Genomic DNA, 22,221 nt, shown 5'->3' with positions numbered 1-22,221 from the left:
AATATCACGCCTCTTGTCTTGGATCGCTGAACTGAGAGAGATCTTATCAATTAGAACCGAGGGTGCGCAGATTTTATGGGTTAAGCTAATTTCAGTGATTGGGTCGCAGCTGTGCTTCCGAAGGTATTTTAGGCTGCCTGCGCGCGCCCCTCCCCCAACGCTTGATTGTTAGCTTGAATAGCTGGGTGAGGTGCCCCGCCCACGGAGAGAATCTCCCAAGCCTCTCCCGCTCGCCCTGCCGCTGGCGGCTGGACCGCACCAGGCGCAGGATAATGGAGCCCCCTGGGTGTGCGGGCCAACAGGGCGCCCTGGGCGCGTGGAATGCCCCAAGCACGCGCGCGAATGGGGCTCTCTGGGCACCGGTGGCCGGCGACCCCCACTCGCAGTGTGCGGGCCGCTGGGAACGTCAGCGGTGCTCAACCGGACCAGGCGCGAGCGCGGTGGCTCGTGGCGGCCGCTCGCGGTGGCGGTTAGCGGGGGCCGCTCGCGACGGCGGCTCGCGGGGGCTCGCGTCAGCTCGCGGTGGCGGCTCGCGTCGGCCGCTGGCGGCGGCTCGCGGTTCCCAAGTATATGGGCTGACTCACCGCAGGCGCACTCCCTCGCGGCTTGAATGAGCGTCACTGCTGCGGTAGCTTCCTCCAAACCCTCATCTCTCAGATTCAAGTGATAACAGTCCTTTTGCTTTCAGTTTGTGTGGAACACCGGAATGCTCCGAGGATAAATTTTTCTGTTTCTAGTTGATAAATTTGTTGTGATTTAGGGGAGAGCTGTCGGACGCGCTTCTCACGGCGCCATTTCCGTGACGTCACTGGAAATTTATTTTATTGTATTTATTTATTCATTTTAGACAGGACAGAGACAGGGAGAGAGAGAGTGAGAGAGAGAGAGAGAGAGAAAGAGAGAGAGAGAAAGGGGTAGCAGCAGGAAGCATCAACTCCAATATATGCCTATACCAGACAAGTGAAGGGTTCTGAACCGGTGACCTCAGCATTCCAGGTTGATGCTTTATCCACTGAGCCGCCACAGGTCAGGTCAATTTTTGGGCAATTTAAAGAAGCCATACAATTAATATATGGCATTTGTTGTTTACTTATTCTGATATCAACAAACAAAAATGTCTAAAAACATCAATAAAAATTTAGATCAATTGCATACTTCTACAGTGTGTTCGTAAAGTCATGGTGTACTTTGACCGGTCACAAGAAAGCAAGAAAAGATGATAGAAATGTGAAATGGCACCAAATAAAAGGAATACCCTTCCAGTTTCTGTACGATGATGTGGCAGCATGTGCGCATGCACAGATGATGACATAACACCGTGTATACAACGAAGTAGCCCACGGCCATGCCAGTTGAAATGTGGACTGTACAGAGGAAAGTTCCGTGTGTTCTGTGGCTTGCTAAATTCGAATCCATGACCAAAGTGCAACGTGAATATCAGCGTATATTAACAAAGCGCTACCCCATAGGAATAACATTACTCGGTGGGATATGCAGTTGAAGGAAATCCACAGTTTGGTGGGGAAACCCTGTTCTGGTAGACCATCAGTCAGTGACGAGTCTGTAGAGGCTATATGGGATAGTTACCTAAGGAGTCCTAAAAAATCTGTGTGTGAGCCCACATCAAACTGCAGTGAATATGTATGAAACTGGGAGAGTTTTCCTTTTGTTTGGTGCAGATTTCACATTTCTATCATCTTTTATTGCTTTCCTGTGACCGGTCAAAAGTGCACCATGACTTTACAGACACACTGTATAAAATGTTAGAAAGGTCTAACACTCAAAAACAGCAAATGCTAGCTTGGTACAATGTGAACAGTGTGAACTTGAAGATTTCTTAGGGACATAGGACACACTCTAATTTCTGGCCTTGGTGGTTTTCTCTCCCTCCTTGAATAAAAAGCTATCTCATTTACACATGTCACCTAACAGTAGGCAGCATTGTAGGGAGTAGCCTCAGATAACCTCAAGTTGTATCTAAATTAATCTGTGTGTGTGCACCTCCCCTCACTTGCTAAAGGCAGAGTAACCATTAAGCCACGTATTTCAGAAAAGGAAACTTAACTTAGTGTGTGGGTTGTTGGTGTTAGAAAAGGAAACGACAACACCTAGCTCAGGTAGCACTCTCCGCTCTTTTGGAATAGGTCCCTCCTTTTTCTGAGGCCTCACATCAGGCAATGTTTTCTTCAAATGAGCCAGTGGGCAAAGAGCAGGGACTGCCACTCGTAAAGCAATTGCATTTTTACAAGTTTTGTTTTATAAGTGTACAAAATTTAGTAGCACAATTTGGGCCAAAGCAACTTGTCTTTGAGAAGGAAATCAAGAGGGAATCAGAGTGGACCAAAGTAAATAATGTTTTACGCTATAAAGACCTTTAAATAGACCTTAAGTGCTCCTTTCCTTTCTAATCTCTGGTGAGAAACATTTAGAAAGATGAATTTGAGAAGAAATAATCAAGAATTAAACACAGCAGATAAGTTTACTGCACCCATACTGCTCACAAAAATTAGAGGATATTTTATTGCTTCATATTCATTTTGAAATATCTCCTAATTTTGTGAGCAGTATATTTTTACTGACTAATTTTCAAGAATGTAGTAATGTGGCCCTGGCCGGTTGGCTCAGCGGTAGAGCGTTGGCCTAGCGTGCGGAGGACCTGGGTTCGATTCCCGGCCAGGGCACATAGGAGAAGCGCCCATTTGCTTCTCCACCCCTCTGCCGCGCTTTCCTCTCTGTCTCTCTCTTCCCCTCCCGCAGCCAAGGCTCCATTGGAGCAAAGATGGCCCGGGCGCTGGGCATAGCTCTGTGGCCTCTGCCTCAGGCGCTAGAGTGGCTCTGGTCGCAATATGGTGACGCCCAGGATGGGCAGAGCACCCCCCCCTGGGGGGCCAGAGCACCGCCCCTGGTGGGCGTGCCGGGTGGATCCCGGTCGGGCGCATGCGGGAGTCTGTCTGTCTCTCCCTGTTTCCAGCTTAAGAAAAATGAAAAAAAAAAAAAAAAAAAAAAAAAAGAATGTAGTAATGCTTAGCAGCGGGGATGACTGTACTATTCATTTTTTAAAGACTAATTGAAGTAATTTTCAACCAAAAATTATTATTCTTATCAACATAAATTAACTTTTACAAAAGGTTATAATTCAAATTTATATTTCTCATTTCAATATATATATGTGTGATATTGATATATATGTGTAAATGTAACTTACATTCCGTTGTCAAATAGCTTGTCAATTACTGAAATCTATAAAAAATAATTTTGTTTAGAGAATATTTTTTAAATGACACAAAAACAAGCATTTTTAAATTAAGAGGTTTTATTGTTTTGCTTAAAATAATTATTTTACAATGGGGATTATTGACTGCTTTGACGAAAAGTTACACAGACATCTCAACTAGTAACAATTCTTAACATATGTACCAAAAACGTAGTCATGTAGTTAATGACTTCTTTCTAAGCCGTTATTCCAGTGACTTTCCAGTTTAAAATTGGGAGGCTAATTGTTTGTAATAGAGTATCAATTTCTTCAAATATTGATAGCTTTTATATCAAAGTTCTACTCATTATTAATATCATATATACTACATAAGCAAATTCAACCTTTCACAGCACATTCACAAAGTTACTAGGAAAACTGGACTACCACACCAAAGATGTTACATACAGAGTGCACAAAATTCTGATAGGCGGAGCCAAGGTCACAGAGTGGTTTTCTTTAGGAAACAATTCTACCAAAACCATAGGAATAGAAGAAATATTAAATGTTCAAGACATACTAAATGCATGAATAGCTCCAAATTGCCAGTTAGTATGCTGCGTTTTATGGGATATTAAAACTATTCCCATCTATTGAATACTATGCTGATACCCAAGACAATAAAAGCCTCCTGTATTCATATCCCGCTATTTTCTGGTTGTACCAAAAGATAAACAAACAGCAAGTGATTTACCTCTTTAAAGAAAGTATTTATATTTTAAAAATGGGATAAAGTGAAATTCCCTCCTTCTTAGAAATGCTTCTAAAGATACTAAAAAACTTACATTTACATAATAGTTGATAATAATATTCCTGGAGAAGGATCCAAGATGGCAGCAGAGTAGATGGATGTCACACTTGCCTCCTCCAGGACCAAACTAGAGTCCCAACTAAATTTAAGAACAAGCATCCTGCAAACCCAGTTCAGAAATTAAAGAAGAAGGGTCTTATAACCAAGGATTCACAGAAGAAGCCACATTAAAACAAGTAGAAAGGGTAGAGACGTGAAAAGGGCTGGCCCTGCTCGCAGGAGCAGCAGCTAAGGTCTGGGGGCTATTGCAGCTGCAAGAGAGTAACACTGAGAAGTGTGGGGCTGAAAACCCAAGCCGGAATCCCCAGCCTAGAGCATCAGGACTGTGAAGAGGTGCCCACATAGCATTTGACTGAAGAGCTGTGAGGTTTCTGTCTGCCAGAAAGAGACAGGAATTCACAGACACATGGGAACCCTCATAATGGGACAATATATAGAGTCCTGTTCACAGCCAGTTATCCTGGGCTTCTGTGAAAAGAAGGATGAGTTGACTAGAGATGTGTGAGGAGAGTCTGAAGTTTGCAGCTCTGGTGAGAGACACAGTGCGGGACAGCCACCATGACTTCTTTGATGAATTATTGTCCAGTACTGAAGCTATCATCTTTCATGGGTGGAGCACTCCCATCTGTGAGGCATCAGCTTGAGGGAAACTAACAGCCACACACCTTCAGGAATCCCTCTTGCCCACCCTGAAAAGATTAGGCCCTACTGAGGAGTTGGTGGCCTTGGCCAGGAAATAGAGTTCTGGGCAGATTAAGGGGCCGACTGTAACTCATTTGTTTTTCTTTGAGGGAGGAGCTATTCTCTGACTTTCCCGAGAATCTTACTCCTGCTTCCCTTTAACAGGAGATGCAGTAGAACTGCCCTGCTGGCTGGTGGCAGAACAACTCTCCAGAGGCTCTTTCAGTGGATGAGACTAACAAGGAGCTGGCAGATCTCAGGGTGCCTTCACTCTTTTGCTGATCGGCCCCAAGTCAAGTTGACCTTGATGTACAGCTTGGTCCTTACACACACACCTAAGTCCAGCAGAGGCAGCCACAAACTGTGGATTGCTCATAGCTCCATGCAGGTTGCTGAGAGCCAGTCACAGGCAGCATCTTACATTGGTCAGCACAGGTTCTCTCCTAAGAAGCCCAGAACCAATACACCTAAGGGCCAATTTCAGACATCAGAGTAGTATCCAATTAGCTTTACAGTCAGCATATTCAAAGGAGAGCTTGCCAGGCACCATACACAGCTGAAGTGGATTCTGCTGACCATGGTCAGCACCTGCACAGGAACTTGCATGCTTTGGTTAAGGTAGAGCCTCACAGACAGACAGCCTGAGGGTTAGTCCCATGCACAGTGGGCCAAATAGTAATCAAGACTGAATTACAATAGGAAATGAATAAAAATTGGGGGTAACAATATTTATATCTGACAACATAGACTTTAAAATAAAGGTTATCATAAGAGGTAAAGAAAAACACTACATAATGATAAAGAGAGAAATCCAAGAGGATATAACCCTTGTAAATATTTATGCACCCAATGTAGGAACACCTAAATATGTAAAGCAAAATTTTTTTTAACAGGAACAGAGAGAGAGTCAGAGAGAGAGGGATAGATAGGGACAGACAGACAGGAACAAAGAGAGATGAGAAGTATCAATTATCAATTTTTTGTTGTGACACCTTAGTTGTTCATTGATTGCTTTTCCACATGTGCCTTGACCGCGGGTCTTCAGCAGACTGAGTAACCCCTTGCTCAAGCCAGCGACATTGGGTCCAAGCTGGTGAGTTTTTTGCTCAAACCAGTTGAGCCTTCGCTCAAGCTGGCGACCTCGAGGTCTTTTACCTGGGACTTCTGCATCCCAGTCTGACGCTCTATCCACTGCGCCACTGCCTGGTCAGGCTGTGAAACAAATCTTGATAGAGATAAAGGCAGATATTGATAGCACTATAGGCATAGCGGGGGACTTAACACGCTTTGACATCAATGAATAGATCTTCCAGACAGAAAATCAACAACAAAAGTGCTGCTTTAAATGGCTATTATATCTACTGAATTTATTTAATAGCATCAGAGCATTTCATCCCAAACAGCATAATAAAGATTATTTTTTATTCATTTTACTTATTTATTTATTTCTATTTTTCTGAAGTGAGAAGCAGGGTGGCAGAGACACACACTCCCTCATGCGCCCGACCAGGATCTACCTGGCAAGTCCTAGGGGACAATGCTCTGCCAATCTGGGGATAAATAACATGTTACCAACTAGTGAGATCAAAGAAGAAATAAAAAGATACTTTGAAACAAATGAAATTAAGAACACAATAACCCTAAATTTATGGGACAGCTGTGAAAGCAGCCCTAAGAAAGAAATTTATAGCAATGCAGGTCTAATTCAAGAAAAGAGAAAAGTTTCAAATGAACAATATAACCTTACACTTAAAGGAACTTGAAAAAGAACAACAAGCTAATGGAGTAGAAGGAAGGAAATAATAAAGATCAGAGCAGAAATAAATAAAATAGAGACTATATATATATATATATATATACTTATATATATAGTTATAGATAGAGATATAGATATATATATAGATATATATATATACAAAAGATCAATGAAACCAAGAACTAGTTCTTTGAAAAGATAAACAAGATTGACTAAACTTTAACCAGATTCATCAAGAAAAAAAAGAGAAGACCCCAAAAAATAAAAATCAGAGATGAAAGAGAAAACATAACAACAGACAACAAAGAATTATACAGCATTCTAAGAAAATATTATGAACAATAATATGCCAACAAATTGGACAATCTGGATAAAATAAATAAATTTCTAGAAACATACAATCTTCCAAAACTGAATCAAGAACAATCAGAGAATCTAAATAGACAGAATACAGCCAGTGAAATTGAAGCAGTAATCAAAAACTCCCAACAAACAAAAGTCCTGGACTGCGTGACTTCACAGGTGAATGCCATTCAACATTCAAAGAATTAACACCTGTCCTTCTCAAAGGAGTCTCTAATTTTAACAAGAGGGAAGACTCCCAACCTCATTTGATAAGGCCATCATTATCCTAATTCCAAAACCAGATAAAGACACTAAAATAAATTATAAGCTTGTATCCCTGATGTACCTAGATGCTAAAATCCTCAGCAAAATATTAGCAAACTAGACCCAGCATACATTAAGAAGGCCATAAACCAGAATTACATGGGATTTTTTGCAGAGGATGTTCAGTTGGTACAACATCTGCAAATCAATAAACACAATACACCACATAACCAAATGAAGAATAAAAATCACATCATCATATCAATAAAGGCAGAAATAGCATTTGATAAAATCCACCACATATTTATGAAAATAACTCTCAGTAATGTGGGAATAGAGGGGAAAACCTCAATCTAATAAAGGCTGTATATGACACCCCATAGCCAACATCATATTCAATGGGCAAAAACTACAAGTGTTTCCCTTAAGATCAGGAACAAGATAGGAATGTACGCTATCACCACTCTTATTCAGTATATTACTGGAAGTCCTAGCCATAAAAATAAAACAAGAAGAAGATATAAAAGGCATCCAAATTGAAATGGAAGAAATAAAACAGTTACTTTTTGGAGATAACATGATATAATATACAGAGAAGATTACACACACACACACATACACACACACACACTCACACAACACTAGAACAGATAAATGAATTCAGCAAAGTATCAGAATACAAAATAAATATCCAGAAATCAGTTGCATTTATTATTATTATTATTATTATTATTATTATTTGTATTTTTTCAAAGTTAGAAGTCAGGAGGCAAACAGATTCCTGCATGCGCCCCACGGGGATCCACCCAGCATGCCTACCGGGGGCGGTGCTCTGCCCATCTGGGGCATTGCTTGTTGCAGCCTGAGCCATTCTAGCACCTGAGTCAGAGGCCATGGAGCCATCCTCAGTGCCCAAGCAAACTTTGCTCCAATGGAGCCTTGGCTGTAGGAGGGGAAGAGAGAGACAGAGAGGAAGGAGAGGGGGAGGGGTGGAGAAACAGATGGGCACTTCTCCTGTGTGTGCTGGGTGGGAATTGAACCTGGGTTTCCACATGCCGGGCCGACGCTCTACTGCTGAGCTAGTTGCATTTTTATATACCAATAATGACCTATTAGGAAGGGAAACCAAGAAAACAATACCATTCACAATTGCTTCAAAATGAATAAAATACCTAGAAATGAATTTAACCAAGTATAAAAAAGACTCATACCCAGAAAACTATAGGATACTGAAGAAAGAACTTAAAGAAGATACAAACAAGTGAAACATATATCATGTTCATGCATTAAAAGAATTAACATCATTTAAATGTCCATATTAGCCAGAGTTTTCCCACATAATTGATCCGCAATGTGTCCTGGGCAGAGAGATTTTTTTAAGCTTTCCTAGTGCTTCTAATACACAGGTAAGGTTGAGAACCTCTTCATGAGAGACTCAAATCCCACAGTCTGTTTCTACATGGAAATTTAAAAAGATAAAAGCAAAAGGATTATATTTACTTAAGAAATGTGAGGTTTCAGTAAATCCGCCTATTAAAGATATCCAAATTTGCATATGCCTTTAGTCAAGGGCTTGTTGCCTGGCTAACAAACAAGATGATCTGTGGTTTAAAAGCACAGAAGCAATTTTCCTAATACCAACACTGGAGGAAAATTAGCTTGACTATAAGTAATAATTTTAACAAATTTTATTTGAGTTTAACTTGGGTTATTTTTTATACTTGTATACTGCTATAATATATGCAGGAAGAACATTCAAGATAACTAATGATACGTTTTCTGTGAGAATGCTGAAGAGACCTGGAACAGGAGGAATTTGAGTTTGCATTGTTAAAGCAAAGTCTAAGTTTAAGGAACATAGGCAACTCTGCTATTCAATGTAGTAATAATACATGCCTGACAGCGAATAGTGTAACTCAGAATACACTATTTTACATATTTTAAGACTTTGCAAATTTCTATTCAAGAACAGGATTTAACATACCATACTAACTTCCAAAAAGCATGCAAAATAGAGTGGCTACACTCATTTTTCCTTCTTTTTCCCCCCCCTAAGCTGCAATGCTTTTATCATTTCCAGGCTCATCTATGAATGGTTACACTGAAATGAATTCTTTGTAAATTGTAACACTGCTGCCCTCCTGTGGACTGTGAGGGCATTTAACAAGCCCTTTCTTAGCCATTCAAATTGTCTTTATTCAGAGGTTTATCATTTATTCCCAAAGGTCATTTATAATTTTTTTTTATCTGGTATCAACTGGTCCTTTTTTAGTTTCCTTTTTTGAAATTAACATCTTTAAATGACTAAACTCTGCCTCTTAGTGCTTAATATGGTGAAGTATAACATTGGGGTCTGAGGTCAAACATTTTTCCTTCCCTCTCATTTGCATACCAGCAGAAAGTGAACAATTACCCTATGTATAATTCACGTACAAAAAGTTACTAACCCAGCTATTTCACTTGCTAGCCCAAGAAAACCTACACAGAGGTGGTAACGTCGATGTTTGCAGGAGGAACCACAGATAATTTATGCAGCTATTAAAAACACTCTATTATTGTATGTTACAGGGGGAACCCTTGTACGGAATATAAGAAACAAAAAACAGCTCTGCTATCCTGGGACATAGGTTGCAGCTGTGGCTTCAAGTCTGTATCAGATAAGATGATAAGATAGTTAGGTTTCTCCAGTTTTGAGATATAATTGATATATCTCATTGTGTAGAATGCTTTCAGAGAAAAATAGATTCTGTTGTCACAGTAAGTGCCAACATTGAGCCACAGACATTTCAGCTAGGTCACTTTTATAAAAGTAAGAATGAAGAGAAATGATAACTCCCACTCACTAAGTCTCATTCACTGTCTCCTTAATTGAACCTTCTATAATTAAGTGTCATATGGAGTGACTGGGTTTCATAATCAAAGATACTGTGGTGTTATTTTGTTGACAGAGATAATCATGGCCAATTCAATGCCAACAGAAGTCCCCAGTTTGAGGTGCGCTGAGAGGAAGGAATTTATTCAGTGAAAACAGCTCAACCCTGAAACAGCCCGGCTGTGGGACAGCACAGTTGTGAGATAGTTCAATCATGAAATAGCGGGACTACATAACAGCTCAACTGCTGCACAGCAGGACTGGGAGATGGCCCACAATGCGACCCTGGCAACCTCGATCCAAGTGCTTTAGCTCCAGCAGGAAAAAGGAAGTCTTCAGTGAAAAATGAAAATGTACTTCCCCCTAATAGGGGTGAAGCCAGCTCTTGTAGGAAGACTTCTCTCCCTGACCCGGATTGCTATGTTCTCAAGAAAATGAGGGCTCCAAATCCACAGTTTGATTGGTCCAAAACACACTGTCTTGATTACTCAGAATTTAGCCACTTTTGATTGATCAGGAAATGCAAATGAGGATAAACCTGCACAGATCCAATTAGACTGGGAAAGTCTCAGTTCTACTGAACCTCTCTTATGAGGGTTAAGATGGCAGGACCACTGTGCGGAGGAAGGCTTGGCAGCCCAGTATGTGGGTTTTTCCTGTAATGCCGAGGGCATGAGGGGCCTCTGTAAACATAGGCTACTAGGCTGTGGTTATGAATCTTGCTCATTTTTAATGTTCTAAAATTGAGATTGCTTCACTACAAAAGTCTCCCTCCTATTAATTCTTCCTTCTCATCCCACCAATCATGGCATTAATTACATCCACTAATTTGACACTTAAACATACTTGGGCCCTGGCAGGGTACAGTTGATCAGTTGATTCCCAGTCAGGGCACATACAAGAATCAACCAATGATGGCATTAATAAGTGGAACAATAAAGCCATTGTTTCTCTCTTTTCCCTTCTCTCTCTCTCTCTACGCCTTCCTCACTCTCTAAAAATCAATAAAACAAAGTGTTTTAATTTAAAACATGTTTGTACTTATCTTTTTCAAGCATATGTATATTGTCTTAGATAAAACATTTAGTTTCGAAATGGCAAGGGTCGCATAGATTGAGGCCTAGTATACTTAATGACATAGTATTTAATAATTCAGCAACACGGGGTCCTCTCAAGGGAACAAGGGGCAGTCATTTACTTTGGGGTAAAGGGTGCAATGGACAAACCATTCTGTGTTTTGAAACCTAGCAGGCCTTGAGAGGGAGAATTCAGAAGCAGACAAGATACCATGGAAATCTCAAGAATTGTCCCTATTTATGTCTGATTAATGCCAAATTACAGCAGGGGCCCTGGCACTATTGACAGTCTGGAGACCCAGAGGCAGGTTAAACGGTGTGCACACTGGACGTGCGCCCTGGGCCCCGACTTCTGAAATGCCTGGCAAAATCCCAACTTTACACTTCTGTCTAATATAAGGGACCTGATATTTTCTTCTGCCCCCGGGATCTCAATGGACCTTAATCTGCCTCTGTGGAGAGGAGACCCCACGAAAAAAGTGGAACCCTAGGGTCTTGACCCCTAGATGACTCACTGTCTAGAGTTTAGGTTTCTATTTTTAGGACCATGCGCTTTATTTTGCCATCCAGGGTTCCGCAATGATGACTTGGCCAGCTCTTGTTTCCCTTCCACCGTTCCTGAGTGGGGAGGTAAGTGCCCGTTTAGGTAACCACCGTTCCCGGTTGCGGGAGGTAACCAATTCCCGCAAACCGCAGCAGTGCTTCAGGGTAGCTGTGAAGGATCAGCCCCGCGAGTGCGGGCGGAGCCTGACCTGTCAGAGGGTGGGGGTGCTGACCACGGCCAGACCACGCCCCGCTCCCTCAGGGCAAACGCCCCGCCCGTTCTGAGGCTCCTCAAGGAAGCCTGCCATTGGTCCGCCCGTCCCTTCCGTCATGGCCCGCATCGCGCCCACCAGCGGTACCTCACTTGACACATTGTGAGACTGGGGATTGTTGCATCTCCCACCCGCCACAATCAAAAAGGTAAATGCTCGCTCACTGTCCCTCCGGTTTCCCGCTGATGTCCGGAAAAATGACGGTGTCTCCCAAGCCGCGCAGGGCACCTTCCTACCACCTCGAGAGTCTTTTCTTCTTGGCGCTTCGTTGGGATCCATTTGGTGGCCCTAGTGCTCCTGCTACCCTCAGGCTCCGGTAGGGGACCAGGAAGGTTGTGAGCTCTGGAGACGAACTGGAGCGGGTTGAGAGCTGGCCTCCCTGAGCCCAGGACGGAGGGAACTATGCCTGCTGGGTGGGGTCGGAGGCACAGGGATTGGTTGACCCGGGTGGTGCAGAGTTGGCGTGGAAGGCTCAGCCACAGATCCTCAGGGTTGTGCTGTGGCGGATCCGGGACGTGGGGACCCGGTAGTGCCCGCGGTGAGGGCTACTTGGTGATAGTCAATGAGCCTTGCGGGGTGCTAGACACACCCATTTTTGCCTGGGACCAAGCTGTGTCCATAGCACAAGCTTGCAGTTGTTTGGGAACTGAGTAAATCGGGATGGAAAGCCCTCACCTGTGCTTAAAGTGAGGGCTTGCTCTGGAGTGCCCCGGTGCTGTTCGGGTGGGGCGTTTTGCGATGTGTTTCCTGGGCGGGATAATACCTGGGTGAGTGGAGTGTTTGTGCCTCACTGGGTTAGGGTGGAGGATCCGGGGCCAGGTATTATTATTGGGTGTCTGCTTTATGGAAGTGTCCAGGCCAACGGTGTAGAGTGTGGGGTAAGGAAGATCACTACTTGCCTTGTATGGCTGTTGGGGAGCAGTTCTGCATGGAGACCTTGAGTGATAGTTGGCTCCATGTCTTGGTATTTAGAGAGATTAAGAAGGGAGCTCTCAGTGATTGTTGTCCGTAAGGTAACAGGCTGCTTGTTGCCCCACAAATTGTATTGGTAATTGGTTTGCAGGCATTTTCCTTTTCTTTCTTTTTCTTTTTAATCATAGAGTCACATTCATATTCACATCCAATATAGATAATATCCTATTCTGTTCCCAAATGTCTTTTGGACATTATTTTTTCTCTTTTTCATCAGGTTGGGTCCCATTTGAGCAAGATTCGAAGAAATCTAAAAAAAATACTGGTAGCCAAATTTAATTAGAAACAGAAGTCCTAAGAAATGAATGATAAATAATATCAATAGGGTTTTACCTTAAGATTATAAACTGAAGCTGAAGGCCACCCACTAAGTTGGATTCATGTTTTGTATATTCGTGTACACACACTCACATCCTTATCGTATAAAAGGTATACAATCTATAAAGATACTCTAATTATTTTTAGGACCCTATTACATATACAGTTTGTAGGCTGCATTCTGTCCTTAGCAGAATTCACTCAATAAATATGTATTTGCCTTGTATGTGCCGAATCCATTCTGGTTTTCGCAATACCCTGGTGAGTAGTAACAAAACATTCCTATTTTGAGGTCCTTATTTCACTCTTTGTCTGCATGTACCCACTCACACATGAACATAGACAGTGACTGTGTTTTGCTCACTCTTAGATCCCCAGTGCCAGCACACAGTAAGCAATCAATAAGTATTTGCTGAAATCTATTGGAACTAAAGACAGTAATCAAACCATAGTACTAATATGTTATAGGCTAAGACAGGTGCCTGGGGAGAAGGAGCATGATTCTCTGACAGTATTTCACAAATGACTGGTATAAGGGAATAATTTTGTGCTCATCAAATAGGTTAAACTGCAACTTTGGGACTTCTGTTGCTGTCACTCAGTCTGGGGACATTCTCCTCCTGCATCTTGTATAATTGGGGCCTTTCTTTCAAACTGAGTTATGATGTTACCCCCTTTGGGACCGTTTCTGAGCAAACTATTTCAGGAAGGCCTACACACTCCAGCTCATACTCCCCGTAACTTGTAGTCATTCTTCCAAAACTATCACTTCTATTTTATCTCTATTAGAATGAAGATATTTTCTCTTTCTTTTCACATTTCTCTTTGCAAATGAACAATTTTGTACCTTGGTGTCAGCACTCATTTAAAACTATTAACTGCCTTCTCCCCAAAAATAATAATAAATATAGTAGTCAGTAAAAATTCTAATCAAACAGGAAAACTAAAGCTACCCTGAGAAAAATGAAAATAAAAACAAACTGTACAAAATTTGTGGGAGACAGCAAAAGGAGTTATAAGAGGAAAGTTTATAGGTATACAGGCCTTTATTAATAAGCAGAAATAATACCATATAAACAATATAATTTACATCTAAAGGAACAAGAAAAAGAGGAACAAACAAAACCCAAAGTAAGTAGAAGGAAGAAAATAAAGAAATAGAAAATATTTTTTTAAAAAAAGAAAAGATCAGTGAAGCTAAGAGGTGGTTCTTTGAAAGGATAAATAACATTGACAGACTTCTAGCATGAAACATAAAGTAAAAAGAGAGAAGACACAAATGAAAAAAATCTGAAATGAAAGAAAAGATATTACTACTGACAACACATAAAGGATCATTAAAGAATACATGAACAGGCCCTGGCCAGTTGGCTCAGCTGTAGAGCATCAGCCCAGCATGTACAAGTTCGGGTTTGATTCCTGGTCAGGACACACAGGAGAAGCAACCATCTGCTTCTCCATGCCTCACCTTTCTTGCTCATGCTTTCTCTCTCTCTCTCTCTCTCTTTCTCCCTCTCTCTCTCTCTTCTCTTCCTGTAACTCTGGCTCAAAAAAAAACAAGTTGGCCCCCTGGGGCTGAGGATGGCTCCTTGGCCTCACCTCAGGTACTAGAAGAGCTGGGTTGGGGAGCAGTGGGATAGGGTCCCATGTGGGCAGAACATCAGCCCCAGAAGTGGTTGCCAGGTAGATACCAGTTGGGGTGCATGTGGGAGTCTGTCTCTCCACTTCCCTGCCTCTCACTTGTTAAGAGAAATAAAGAAAGAAAGGAGAAAGAAAAAGAAAAAAGAAACAGAAAGAAAGAAAGAAAGAAAGAAAGAAAGAAAGAAAGAAAGAAAGGGAGAGAGGGAGGGAGGGAGGGAGGAAGGAAGGAAGGAAGGAAGGAAGGAAGGAAGGAAGGAAGGAAGGAAGGAAGGAAGGAAGGAAGGGAGAGAGAGAGAAAGGGAGAGAGAGAGAAAGGGAGAGAGAAAGAAAGAACAAAAGAAAGAAAAAAGAAAGAAAGAAAGAAGAAAGAGTGAGAAAACGAAAGAGAGAAAGAAAAAAGAAAGAGAGAGAGAGAGAGAAAGAAAGAGAGAGAGATAGGAAGGAAGGAAGGAAGGAAGGAAAGAAGGAAGGTAGGTACAGGAACAACGATATGTCAACAAACTGAATAATCTAGAAAAATGAATAAATTTCTAGAAGCATACAAGCTTCCAAGGCTAAACCAGGAAAAAACAGAGAATCTGAACATACCAGTAACTAGCAATAATACTCAAGCAATTTTTTTTTAATCAACAACAAAATGAAGCCCAGGGCCAATAGCCTCACAGGTGAACTCTACCAAATATTTAAAGAATTAGTACCTACTTTTTTGAAACTATTTCTGAATATTAAAGAGGAAGGAATATTTCCAAACTTATTTTATGAGGCTAGCATTAGTCTAATACCCCCAAAAAACAAAGACACTACCATAAAAAGAATTACAGAACAATATCCCTGAAGAAAATTGACACTAAAATTCTCCACAAAATTTAACAAACCAAATTCAACATCTGTTAAAGGGATTACAAAGTGGGACAAAAGTAGTTCACAGTTGTTCATATGGAAAATAAAATAATACAATAATAATTAATAATACAAGAATAAACTCTAGTTTTGTGTACTTATACCTGTGTACTTACTTGCCCCACCCTACATATATCATGATAAAATGGGATTTATACCAGGGATGCAGGGATGGTTCAACATCCACAACAATCAATGTGATTCATTACATCATTAAAACCAATGATAAAAATCATAATTATCTCAATAGATGCAGGAAAAGCATTTGACAGAATTTAACATCTATTTATGACAAAAACACTCAACGAAGTGCTATAGAAGGAACTTACCTTAACTTCATCAAGCCGTATATAACAAGCACACAGCTAATATGTTCAAAAGTTTTCAGGAATAAGAAAAGGATGCCTACTCTCACCACTTTTATTCAAAGTAGTATCAAAATTCTGAGCTACAGCAATCAAATAAGAAAAAGAAATAAAAAGCAACCAAATTGTAAAGAAAGAAGTAAAACTGTAGGCATTTTGTAATGACATGATACTATACATAGAAAATCCTAAAGAATCCACCAAAGAAATTCATGGAATTAATAAAGGAATTCAGTAAAGTAGCAGGATACAAAATTAATGTACTAAAGGTACTGAAGCTGGTCAAGTTCCTATACATGAATAAGAAAAAATAAGGAGGAAAAATAAATAAAACAATCTCATTTCCAATTACAAGGAAAAAATTTTAAAAAAACAATAAATTTAATCAAAGGGAATAAAGATATGTACTTAAAAGCTATAGATACTGAATAAGACACACATAAATGGAAGGATATACTATGCTCATGTATTAGAAAGATTAATATTATGAAAATGACTATGATACATGAAGCAATCAATAGCTCCAATACAATCCTTTTTAAAATATCAATGGCCTTTCTCTTTTCTAGTTCTATATCAATTTTAGGATTACTATTTGTTATAGAACAAAATAATAATCCTAAAATTGATATAGAACCACAAAAGGCACCAAATAGCCAAAGCAACCTTGAGAAAGAAGAATAAAGATGGAGGTATCACACTCCCTGGTTTAAAACTGTACTACAAAGCAGTAATCATCATAACAGTATGGTACAGGTACAAAAACAGACCCAGAAATCAATGGAACAGAATAGAAAGCCCAGAATAAACCCTTGCTTATATTGTCAACTAAGCTACAAAAAAGAGGAAGGATATACAATGGAGAAATTAAAATCTTTTCAATAGTGTTGAGGAAAATGGACCACTCTCTTACACCACATACGAAAATAAACTTAAAATGGATTAAAGACATAAATGTAAGCCTGAAACCATAGATATCCTAGGAAAAACATAAGTAGTAAACTGTTTGACATATCTCTTAGTAATGATGTTTTGGATATGTCTCTTCAGACAAGAAGAACAAAAGCAAAAATAAACAAATGGACTTTATCAATCAAAAATTTACTACATGGCAAAGGACATCATCAAAAAATGAAAAGTTCTGCCTGACCTGTGGTGGCGCAGTGGATAAAGCATCGACCTGGAAATGCTGAGGTCGCCGGTTCGAAACCCTGGGCTTGCCTGGTCAAGGCACATATGGGAGTTGATGCTTCCAGCTCCTCCTCCTTCTCTCTCTCTGTCTCTCCTCTCTCTCTCTGTCTCTCCTCTCTAAAATGAATAAAAATAAAAATTAAAAAAAAAAAATGAAAAGTTCTTCCAACCTACAGTATGGAAGAATACACTTCCATGTACATATATCAGATAAGGGATTGATAACCAAAAATAAATGAGGAACTCATACAAATCAATTACAAAATTAATAAACAACCAATCAGAAAATAGGCAAAGGATATGAAAGGCATTTCTCCAAGAAGGCACAATAATGGCCAACAGACATAGGAAAAGATGCTCAACATCACTAATCATCAGGAAAATGCAAATCAAAACAGCAGTGAGATACCACATCACACCAGTCAGGATGACTATATTTAAAAAGTCAGAAAATGATATTCAGAGAAAATGGAGCCCTTGTGCACTGTTGGTGGCACTGCAGATTGGTGCAGTCACTATAGAGAGCTGTATGGATATTCCTTAATAAAATAAAAACAGATCTACAGTACAACCGAGCAACTCCACTTCTGGGTAATCTAAAAGGTATATGCAACAAAGAAGTGATGCTTCTCATCTCTCCCCTTCCTGTGTGTCTGTCCCTTGCAGCATTACTTATAATAAGATATGAAAACAAAGTAGGTGTCCATCCGTAGAAAAATAAAAAAAAATTGTGATATATATACATAAAGTGGAATATTGTAGTGTAATAAAAAAACCATTAAATCTTGTCATTTGCAGCAACATGGATGGACTTAGAGGGTGTTATGCTAAATTAAGTAAGATAGAGAAAGACAAATATGATATGATTTCACTTATTGTGGACTCTAAAAAAGCAAAACAACCTGACCTGTGGGGACACAGTGGATGAGCATCGACTGGAATGCCGAGGTCACCAACTTGCCTGGTCCTGGGACGTATGAGAAGCAACTATTACAGGTTGATGCTTCCCATTCTTTCCCCCTCCCTTTTTCTCTGTCTCTCTCTCCTCTACCCAAACTCAATAAAAAAACTAAAAATAAATAAATAAAAACTCATAGAAACAGTGAATAAAGAAGTAGTTGCCTGAAAGAGGCAGATGAAAAAGTGAAGAGAAATATAGTCAGTAATATTGTGATAAGTTTTCACACTGACAGATGATTCCTGGAATTAGTGGGATGATCTCATTGTAAGGAATAAAATTGTCTAATTACTATATTGTATACCTGAAAATCATATAATCAATGGAATATTATGATATATACTATTATACTTAAATTTAAAAACATAAAATTGGAAAACCTAAGTACAGTAATCACTAGAAAGAAAATTGAAGCACTAATTAAAATATGCGCCTTAAACAAAAGTACACGCCCTGATGGCTTTACTGGTCAATTCTGCCAAGCATTCAAAGGAATATAATACCAATTCATGTCAAGCTCTTTCAAAAAATAGAAGAGGAGGCAATACTTACAAACTCATTTTATGAGGCCAACTTTATCCTAATAACAAAACCAGGCAAGGACAACACACCAAAAAATTTACAGGCCAATATCTCTGATGAACATCAATGGAAAAATCCTAAACAAAATACTAGCAAATCTAATACAGCTATTCATGAAAAGGATCATATATATCATGATAAAGTGGGATTCATTCCAGGATGGACAGATGATTCTACATTCATAAATTAATCAATATGATGTACCACATTAACAAAATAAAAGATAAAAACCATATGATCATTACCAGATGAAGAAAAGGTATTTGACAAGATAAAACATCTATTTATAACGAAAACACAACAGAGAAGCAAAGTATCTTAACATGATAAAGGCACTATATGACAACTATTCAGCTAATGTTATACTCACTGGTGAAAAACTGAAAGCTTTCACTCTCAGATCAAGAACAAGACAAGGAAGCTCACTCTCACCACTGTTATTCAACATAGTACTGAAGTCCTCACCAGAAAAATTAGACAAGCAACTGAACTAAATGGCATCCAAATTGGGATTGAAGGAGTTAAGCAGTCATTATTTCCATATATCAAAATTCTGTATATAGAAAACCTTAAAGACTCCATCAAAAGACTATTAGGAGCCTGACCAGGCAGTGGTGCAGTGGATAGAACTTCATCAACCTCAGGTTAGAAACCCTGAGGTCACTGGCTTGAGTGTGGGCTCACCAGCTTGAGCACAGGGTCGCTGGCTGGATCATGGAATCACAGACATGAATCCATGGTCGCTGGCTTGAGCCCAAAGGTTTCTGTCTTGAAGCCCAAGGTCACTGGCTTGAGCCCAAGGTGGCTGGTTTGAGCAAGGGTTTGTAGGATCAGCTGGAGCCCCCCAGTCAAGGCACATATGAGAAAGCAATCAATGAAAAATTAAGGTGCTGCAACAAAAAAGTGATGCTTCTTATCTTTCCCCTTCCTGTCTGTCTGTCCCTATTCGTCCCTCTGTCTCTGTCTCTCTCGATAAGAAAAACAACAACAGATGATTAGATAAAGAAGAGGTGGTGCATGTATGCTATGGAATTCTAGGCGGTCATAAAAAGATTAAATATTACTATGTTTAAAGAAGTGAATAGACATTGAGAGGGTTGTTTTAAGTAAGTCAGCTCAAAAAGGACAAAAACTGTATGATTTCACTCATATGTTGGATATTAAAAAAAAGCAACAAATGAACAAACAAAACAAATAAAGAAAAACATCACAGTTACAGATAACAGAATGGTGGTTACCATAATGGAAGTGTTGTGGGGGAAGGATGACGAGGTTTAAGGGAGGTGGGGGACGGTGACCAAATTTCACCGTAGAGTGCACAGATGTCCTATTACAATGGTGTACACCTGAAATTTATATAATGTTATTAACCAATGTTATTCCAATAAATTTAATTTTAAGTCACATGATTTTTGATATTTCATAGAAGTATATATATACAAGTATATATAAATATAAGCTTATATATATATATAAGCTTAACATCAATCTGATATAAAAGCAATCTGGAGAGTAAGAAAAGAGTTTCCCAGGGGTCAAAATAGATCCATCTCCTTTCTCCTTAGGACCTTACCCTTCTAGGTGAAGCCTCTGCATTCTTCTAGCCCTTTATGACTTCACTTTATGTGCATGCACCGCATTATTTTATCGAATTAGTTAGATTTTCAAGCCCACAGATAATTTAAAGAAAGAGAATTGCTGAAGTAGATGCTGCGGACCAGCGCGGCTCCAAATAATGGTGCGGAATTAAGGAAACACACTTGTCAAAACAAAAGCGATGGGACCAGGAGGACTCTTCAAACTGCCTGGCAGTATCCCAGTGCATCATAGGCCCAGTTCGCTTTATTATATAGACATATGCAAATCAGGGACCTTGATACAAAGTTTCACATCCGAGGCTAAGACAGGAACTCTCCCAAGTCAAAAACAGGATATATAAGTGAAATCTACCAACATCTGAAACAAACAAAAAGTTAGAGGAAGGGCATGTATATTGCTTTCAGCAGCCCAAGGAAGCAAGTGGAGTGGGTGCAAATACTCAGCATCAAAGCCAAATATGGAGATGGAGGGGGGAGAACTTAGCCTTTTGCTAAGCCTCGAATCTATAATGGCTTTTTGCCATTTAATGTCCACAACAAGTAAAAAAGACACTATTCTGGATAGAAAAAAAACACCCCACAAAATCCAGAAATAAAAAATTCTGGTGGCATAGCAATGTAGCAGTAGAGCCCAAATAGCTACCTCAGGGAAATTTTGAGGCCAAGCATTATTTGCTAATTCACGAAGAAAGAATTAATTATATTTAAAATAGTGTCAAAGTTACAAAATTTATACTTATTTAGAATCTATTCACTTATAAAATGCTCTGTTCACTGATATGAAACATGGCATGAATCTTGTGTTTTGAAATAGTCTAGTTATATTTATTTTGCTCTATGAAATCCACAGTGCTTATTTAATAGTTACACTTACCGCAGCATTTCTTGAGCACCCACTGGGTAGAGAGTGTACTCGGAAAAGAAGACACAGGATCCCTGACCTCCAGGTCTTGCCTTCCAAACAAAGACTGAGCCTGAAGTAACAAGGCAACATCAGCGTCATCATCAGTTTGCATTTCAGACTGTGGGAGAGTAATCTGACCAAGGACTATATACTGTAGAAGTCTTTCTAGGGGAGAGGTAAGAGTGAAATGAATTTTAAAAAAATAGAGAAGGAAGCATACCTTTAAATATATTTTAAAGCCCAAAATATTGCAGCTGCATCTTCAATTTATGGTTTAACGAATGTTTAAATTATTCCCCAAGAAATGAAAGCTTATAGAATGGATGAAAAACAAGCGTGGCTCATTGTCTGGTAAAAGCATTGAGCAATCAATTGAAATCTTCCCAAGGACCTTTGCATATATTCTGTACTTCCTGCCCACTGCCAGTCCACAATCCATGGCTGTTGAAAAGAGAAAATACTTTATTTTTATGTTCTTATTCTGTTCTGCCCAGATGCCTGTGATGATCCACCGAGATTCCAGTCTATGATGCTCAAAGATCCTCCTCAAACCGCTTATCAACCTGAGGACAGAGTAGAATATGAGTGTCGCCGAGGATACAAGCCTATCGTCCCTCCTCTCTCCACCACTATTGTTTGTCAGGCTGATAACACATGGACATCCCTCCAGGAGGCCTGTACAAGTAAGCACTCAAAATTTCTTACTGTTATTGCTCTAGAGATTTTCTCACATTTAGGATGCATATTCCACTACTGCAATGATATTTTCATTTATTTACCTCTCATTTGTAAATACTGTACAACCTTTTACCAACTTTTGAATATTTTGGCCAAGCAATTAAAAAAAAACCCAGCCATATGTGCTTGTTTCCCTATTAAATTTTTTTTCTATTTTAATTGTTTATGTGTCACACAGAAT

At 39.8% G+C, this 22,221-nt stretch overlaps 1 protein-coding gene across 2 annotated transcripts in view; it reads left to right on the top strand.

Annotated features, from left to right (window-relative positions):
* The window catches only part of LOC136326087 (membrane cofactor protein-like), an 89,020-nt gene that overhangs the window by 51,240 nt on the left and 15,559 nt on the right, over nt 1-22,221 (top strand). The window contains exon 10 of one of the 2 annotated variants that reach the window (XM_066261477.1): nt 21,797-21,985. The exons of the other annotated variant lie outside the window; for it this stretch is intronic. Coding sequence (XP_066117574.1) covers nt 21,797-21,985 — 189 coding nt within the window. The remainder of the gene's footprint in view (nt 1-21,796; nt 21,986-22,221) is intronic. 2 annotated transcript variants of the gene reach the window in all.

This window comes from Saccopteryx bilineata, chromosome 2 (assembly GCF_036850765.1).
Source record: "Saccopteryx bilineata isolate mSacBil1 chromosome 2, mSacBil1_pri_phased_curated, whole genome shotgun sequence".
Taxonomy (NCBI): Eukaryota; Metazoa; Chordata; class Mammalia; order Chiroptera; family Emballonuridae; genus Saccopteryx; species Saccopteryx bilineata.
This window is presented reverse-complemented; position numbering and strand designations above follow the sequence as displayed.